At 35.6% G+C, this 7,557-nt stretch overlaps 1 protein-coding gene across 1 annotated transcript; it reads right to left on the bottom strand.

Moving 5' to 3' along the window:
* Positions 1–859: 859 nt before the first annotated feature.
* On the bottom strand, positions 860–6,928 carry nkain5 (sodium/potassium transporting ATPase interacting 5). Its single transcript, XM_079382168.1, has 6 exons — positions 6,482–6,928; positions 4,189–4,326; positions 2,643–2,723; positions 2,232–2,429; positions 1,868–1,928; positions 860–1,720 (listed from the first exon to the last, which is right to left on the bottom strand). Exons 1-6 carry the CDS (start codon positions 6,560–6,562, stop codon positions 1,707–1,709), a joined length of 573 nt encoding a protein of 190 aa, XP_079238294.1. The 5' UTR covers positions 6,563–6,928; the 3' UTR covers positions 860–1,706.
* Positions 6,929–7,557: the final 629 nt, after the last annotated feature.

Genomic DNA, 7,557 nt, shown 5'->3' on the forward strand with positions numbered 1-7,557 from the left:
TCCTTTCCTCTGGTTTCTGTTCACATATTCATAAATATGTGCAAAATTTCCTAAAAACTTACAGGCGCATACATCACACCAGATGTTGTTGACAAGCTTGATTACTTGTCATTTTCTTCAAGCTTTATTAAACCACTTGCCTGGGAAGATGAAAAATGTACTTCTTTTTTTTAAAAGAAGCTTGTAATTTAAATTTAGCATAAGCCTAAGCCATGCCACCACATACTTTTATCATTTACATTTTCACTGTTAAAAGAATGTCATTAACAAGCACTGAGCACTCTTGTGTCAGCTCAACCTCATGCTGATAAAGGGCATTCATGGTAGCTAATTGATATTTAGATCTAGCCATTGATCTTAGTCAGAGATGGGTGGGATGGGGGTCTTTCTGTTTAATAAGTTTGCAGTAGGAAACAATAGGAGACTGGAACCATGTAGGGAGCAGCTCTGTTTCAACATAACACCCATTTCACCGATAATGCAAAAGCTTTATTGATGAGATGCTTTTGCTGAATTTCCTAAAGTTTAAATATTTATAGTTTGAAAGTGATACATGTTGGATTTTGATTCTGATGTCTTATGTTGTCCTAGGATAATAAAATGTTGTATCATATTGCACATAGTGATGACATACATAATAATCCGGTTTATTTATCAAGATTGCTGGTATCCTAATGCTTTTATGGTTAATATGCATATACAAACAGTTCCCCCCAACACTTATTCAACTTGCGGTTTTCTCATTTTATCCACTAGGTGTCAGTGTAACGCGAGTCAATAGGGGAACTTCCTCGACTACATAACAAAACTCGTTGACAGAGAAACCTTAACGAAATAAAGTGCCTTTTCCCTATAAACTGTGGTGTTTTCCAAACAAATATTTATTGAGATATGCACTACAGGTATGATGTAACGAAATAAAAGATTATATGATTCACTACAGTCAGCATTCAAAATACAGTGTTCAGTAAATGCTGTATTATTTACATTTACACAATGAGTTTTGATGTTCCGCATGTGTTAATTTACAATGTTTCTATTTTGCTTGTAAGACACAGACCAGCACATGCAGGTATAGCAATTACTCTCTCCTATACTTGCTCTCACAAATATGGCTTGTGTTTCCGATAGTAAAAGAGACAGATGTTGATCATTAAACATTTAACAGCATTTCGCTATGTAATGACACAAGAACATGTAAAGCTATTCATTCTTCTTCATTTAATCTCCACTATTAAACTGAAAGAGATCTTTACAATATGTTTGAAATGCACAAAATATAGGTTACAATTTTAAATGTAAAATTAGAAGCCACGTAATTAAACGGTGCAAAACTGTTTCACAGAAGAATCATATCCTGAAACGAAAATAAATATGTATTCATAAAAGCACATAAAAGTGAGGTCCATTGCTGTATCCTTTGGCTTTGGATGAATAGTCACACAGATGCCTTGTGACTTGCTTCTTGTTCACTTGTAGAGTTCAATGTGTCATTACACATACCTTTTAATTTTCATGTTCATATTCACATCACTCTTATTTTCTTAATTTGTGTGTATTGTTATGTTTATACATGTATAGGATACATCATTTGGAATCCATCCAATCTGGTCCATTTTGAGAATGGTTAATGTCCTTTTCTTCCATCTCTTTCCCTTCTCAATGTTCATTCTCTCTGTTGAGATGTTGATGAGATCTGGACACTGTCACTTATACAAATCTGAAAAGTAACACAATGCAGATAGAAAATTAGATTCACATTAAGTAATATCAGTTGCTTAGGAAGATGAATAAGAACCCACAAAACATACACAAAAATCACAAAATCCACTTTTAAAAGGTATAAGATGAAAATTATTTTACAAACATGCGTCTTCCTCTTCATTGAAGATGTTGACAACATAGCAGGCAAATACAAATCCCAGGGCCTACATGCAAACAAACAAACAAAGCTTCAGTAAAGTCACATACAAGGCACTTTTTTTTAATCTTTCTATATCTCTATATTGGTGTATATGGATGAATCTCAGAAAATTTTAAGCATAAGAATTCATATTAAAACTGTAGTAATTTTCCAACATAACAATATTCAATTGTAGGTAGCAAAGTTGGTATGCCTGACACAGCAGCATTGTTGTGAGAAATGTTCAGGAAACCTGTTTGAAAACAGTCATTATTTCTGCACACTTCAGCTTTAACAGACAATGACTTCTTCAGTTTTAGGGTCTTACAGAAATGAACAGTTGCAGGGCGCTTTGCATAACTTCAATGTACTGATACTCCAACACACAGCCCAGCTCAGAGACCAGAGCAGGACTTTCCAGATGCTCCCATCTAGTGGTTGGGAGGTTTCTGTTCTCACAGCCTGGACCGTTGTCCTTCCACCATGAACGGTAAGATGAAAGTCCCAATGACAGGTAATTGCTGTCCTGCAAGAGCACAGCATTTTGAATTTCAGTTTCATGGCTTTGTAAACACTACTGAATTTAATGCTGTAGTACTAAGGAAACATGCCGTGCAAGTTTAAAATGTTGTTTAATCCTATTCATCTGTGGTTTGTAAGCTTATACCACAGCGATGATATCATTTCATACCAATGGCACGAATGTATGTGAACCCATATGAGTAATGGGGCTCTTTACCTTTGAAAGTCCTCCAAGGTCTAGATAAAGGCAACAGATAAAGACATTCCAAGTCACCCAAAACACGGTCCAGACTATATACTAAAAGAAAAGGAAAGGACATCAGAGTTTTTGAAAATTCCTTCGGCGTCACATCTAGTTAACTTCATTAAACAAAAATCCATATCTGTGTAAACAACCAAATTACTGTATTAGACTATATAGCCTACCCTTAAAAAGTTTGGAAACATCTTTTATGCTTACCAGGGCTGCATTTATTTGATCTAAAATACAATGAACAGCAATATTGTGAAATTTTATTACAAATATCTGAATTATGTTTTCTATATGAATATATTCCTGTGATGACAAAGCTGAATTTTCTTCAGCGTCACATGACCCTTCAGAAATAATGCTGATTTTATGCTGAAGAAACATTTCTTATTATTATCATTGTTAAAAACATTTGTGCTCCTTTATGTTTTTGTGGAAACTGTGATATATTTTTTCAGAATTCTTTTGATGAATAGAAATTTCCAAAGAACAGCATTTGTAACAATCTGTTGTAACATTATAAATGCATTCTTGCTAAATAAAAGCATTCATATCTTTAAAAAAAATTACTAAACCCAAACTTTTGAATGGTATTTATTCATTCGTTTTTGATAAAGAAATAAATACACTTGATAATATTAATCAATTAAAATGTATTACTGAATTTAATACATTTATTTTAATAAAAAACCTTTAAATACATTTATTCATGTAGGTATTCTTTTTGTATACAATACCAGTGTTTTATAAATAATAAGTATGAGTAATTTATTTTATATGAATAATAAGTTATGTTACATTGTTGTTATAATGTCTTCTACCACGCTACAATCCAACCCACTCTCTAAGGTCGCAAAACTCTGGACTTTTGGTAGTACCTAGGATAGCAAAGTCCACTAAAGGAGGTAGAGCTTTTTCACATTTGGCTCCCAAACTCTGGAACAGCCTTCCTGATAACATTTGGGGTTCAGACACACTCTCTCTGTTTAAATCTTGATTAAATACACATCTCTTTAGCCAAGCATTCACATAATGCATCTCATAATCTTGTACTGCAGTTATATCTGATCAAATGGACATTATTATTATTCTTTAGCTTGGGTTGAACAAATCATTTTTGCTTAGATAGAACAGCAGCTACGCTAATTATGTCTCTATTTGTTTCTCTGTTTCTGCGTAACTAGGAATTACAGAAACTTCAGTCTGGATCCAACCCTTAAATGATCTGAGATGACCGAACACCTGAGAAAAGATAATGCCAACCCCTCAGAGGACCTCAGAGGATGCCACTGCTCAGACAACATAGAATTACCAAATTTTGCCATAAGTTAAATATATTAAGGTTCTGCAATATATAAATATATTATGGAAACTTAATTTCCTGTAGAGCTGCTTTGCAACGATTTGTATCGTAAAAAACGCTTTACAAATAAACTTGAACTTGAATAATAAAACAAGTTTTAACATACTTATTAAAGTTCAAAATGTCATGAGGTAAATACAGTATACACACCAAAACTACATAGCGGGGCTTATACTGGACTGTCCCAAACAAGCCCAATATCACCACAATGACATGCAGGAAGTTGACAAGGATGGATGCCCACTGGTAACCTAGAAAGTCAAACACCTGTCTCTCCACAGCAGTGATCTAGAAAAAAGACAGAGAGTATGATATGATCAAGATCTCTACAAACTGTTAAAACAGTAAAACCACCAGCTACTTTGCATCCATACAGACAAAAAAACAGTCTCATGCTGCCCCAAACACAATAATGATGGAGACCCCATCTCTCTTTCCCAGAGACACACAATCAAAACCCCCACCTCTGTTTTTCCACATGCTGGCTTTTTACTCAGGGTTGCCAGGGTAACAGAGCCAATGGGGTACAAAGCGTGTGACAGAGAAACAGAGAGTGAGAGGTGGAGAAAGAGAAAAGGAGGGCGGGAGGGAGAAAGGGTGAGCGAGAGGAGAGGAGATGAGGGCCCTCCTTGGAGGTCAGAGGCTCAGTGAGAGGAGATGTATGATTCAGAGGGGAGGTGCTGGGTGTGGGGGATGCTGCTCCTCTCATAAAGCTTCACTGCAGCAGTCATAAACCCTCTCTCTGCCACTAAACACCCATCCCCCATACAATCTCTCTCTATATGCCATAATGCTGCTGTGTACCAGCTGTTCCCAGAGGTTCCACTTCAAATCAACCATTCTTAGCATGTCTTCACCACAGTCCCCATCCGCTGTGTTCCAGCATGAGGTGCGTTGACTTTAACCAGCCAAACATAAAACAGTGAGATTTTTCACAGATACAGATGAGCTATCCGCTTTTGATAACAGACATCTGCATTCCAAACTCAGAATATACAATATATATCCATCCTGGTAAATCTAATTCATAAACGTGGACGCTCTCCAACTCATTTGAAATATTTAAAGGAAATATGAAACCACCATTACACAGAGCAACAGTGGCTGAACCTGTTGATATAGCTGACATGACAGATGAATGTTCAGCCAAGAATTATAGATGCCAAATGTTACACAAACTTGGACATGGTATGGCAGACATGCAGCAGACCTCTCTTTTTCTATTCACTGGCAGTAAAAGGTGTGAAATTGTAAATTGAATTCATTAAACTGGTTAAACCATACAGCTATGTTTTCTTTTTGAGCCATCCTGAGATCAAATGTACACAACTGTAAAGACTAATAACAGCATGCTTCTGTTCTGCACTGTCTTACTCAATCTTCATCATTTATTTAGTAGGTGACAGCATTTTAAAAAAGGTCAAGGCTGAGTTAATCCACTGAGATTATAGTCTAAATATGATGTTATATCAGATTGCTAATATATAATGCTGACTTAAAAATATATAACTGGATAAGCATCTCCACTCTTTCTTTCATGCACATTTACACAGGCTATAGAAAGAAAGGAAAGACAGAAAAGCTAAGGTTAGACCAAAGTTAAAAGCTATACAAAGGTTAAGCAGAATAACAACAGGGATGTAGGTCACTGTCTCTGTTGGTGTTCAGCACTGAAACAAGAGGGTTTCCTCCTGTGGAGAACACAGGTGCAACTACTGAACTGAGATGACCACATGAATCCAATATATCATGGATGGATGATGGATATTTTAAAAAACCTTTGAGAGAAATTATGGTGCATTAGCAGCAAAACAAGTCTGAACTAATACATATGTGAGAGAAACACATTACAGTAAAAATAGAATATAACAATATAAAGATGAGAGAAAAGAACAACAAATGTTTACATATAAGGAAAGCTATAAATACACGATGTGCACAACAAACACAGTAGCTATATACATAATATATGCTATACAATAATGCAGGCCTATTATTTGCACTTCAGTTCTCATTGTAGTCTTATATTGCAAAAAAAAAAAAAAGTGGTCTAGTTTTGTGTGTACTCCTTTACAATAATTAGCCTACTTTTTATAATAGATAACTGTCCAAAAGTGTTTATGTGCAGCCTATAATCTGACGAGGTAAACAAACGCTTCCAATATATATAGCAATCAAAAGTAGGCCTATACGTAGCCTACAATTATAGTCTATGTTTGTAATAATTATAAATGAAAAACTACGGTTATTGGCACAAAACCGTTCTTCTTTCAAACAATGGACTATTTAAAAGACTAGACTTTAAGACTTGAGATGTTCAGAAACTCGTCTCGAAGTTAATACCACAACGTAAAATGTCATATACAATGACAGATTCATAAATTAGATACAAAATTGCAGCAAGTAGACTTTTGTTTTTACTACAATTCAATAACGCGCTTACCAGCTGAAGAGCGCAGAAGAACATCAACATACACCTCCCCGAGCAGCAGCCCATCTTCGCTATTCTCTCCGGTATAAACATAAAACTCAAAATGGTAAATAAAAAGGATTCATTTTTGAAGGATCCTGTTTTTAGCGGTATTTTTCAGTAGGCTATGCTTCCTTTACAATAGGCTGTGATCATACATATAGAGAACAATATGAAGCGGTAGGCGGGGATAAAGAGGGTGAGATCGGGGGTAAATAAAATGGGGTGGGTCCTTAAATATAACAGCCATCGCCTCCCGGTGCGGCAGGTGGAGCACTATGGAGTTATTTTTTGTGTCTTTTATTATTCCATCAAAGCTTGTGTAAATCCTGAGGGTGATTGCACCATTGGGTGATGTTGAATGAGGTCTAAGGTTTTGCCTTGAAGATGTCGTCTCCTCTACAACACCAAATCTTCTTCCTGCAAACAGAAAATAAAAATGTGATGTTGTATTGAATTCTATGCTGTTGGAGTGGTCACGAATAAAAACAACCCTTACAAGTAAGGGGCATATTGAAATGTGGAAGTTAATTAAAAGATCTTCAAAGCAAAGTCTCTGCAAGGCTTCAGTGGTACTGGCTGACAAGTCCTGATTATCAATCATTACTATTGAAGTATTGAAGTATTTGCAATTGTCAGTGCACAGGTCCTAAAAATAGTACAAAACAAACATGTTATTAAAATGCACAATACAGTCTTGCTCGCCATGATCCGACCTCGCTCACTCTTCTGTCAGACTGGCTGGGTATTGTTCAAAAATGTTTGATACCGATACCGATACCGATACCGATACCGATAGCGATACCTTGAGTTCAATACTGGTTCCTGAACGATACTTTTTTCGATACCAATTTTATGAGATTAGTTTTAACAAGATTACATTATCTAAAAAAAAAACTATTTTTTCAGCTTGTTGACATTTATACAGACTCAAAGCCTCATCTCCTCAGCCACTGCACAAAGGAACAAAATATATCCAACACAATAAATCAGTGCAAATAATTTAAGAAAGTTCAAATAGTTTTCAGTTTACACATCAGTTAGGCTAC

The sequence above is a fragment of the Barbus barbus genome, assembly GCF_936440315.1.
Source record: "Barbus barbus genome assembly, chromosome: 28".
Lineage (NCBI taxonomy): Eukaryota > Metazoa > Chordata > Actinopteri > Cypriniformes > Cyprinidae > Barbus > Barbus barbus.

Excerpts from the sequence above, each read along its gene's own strand:
- nkain5 (XM_079382168.1), bottom strand. The coding sequence starts at position 6,562 with ATGTTTATACCGGAGAGAATAGCGAAGATGGGCTGCTGCTCGGGGAGG. Across the intron at positions 2,724-4,188 it reads AGCCCCGCTATGTAGTTTTG|TATATAGTCTGGACCGTGTT; the intron begins GTGTGTATACTG and ends CTTTTCTTTTAG. Across the intron at positions 1,929-2,231 it reads CCCTGCAACTGTTCATTTCT|GCCCTGGGATTTGTATTTGC; the intron begins GTAAGACCCTAA and ends GTTTGCATGTAG.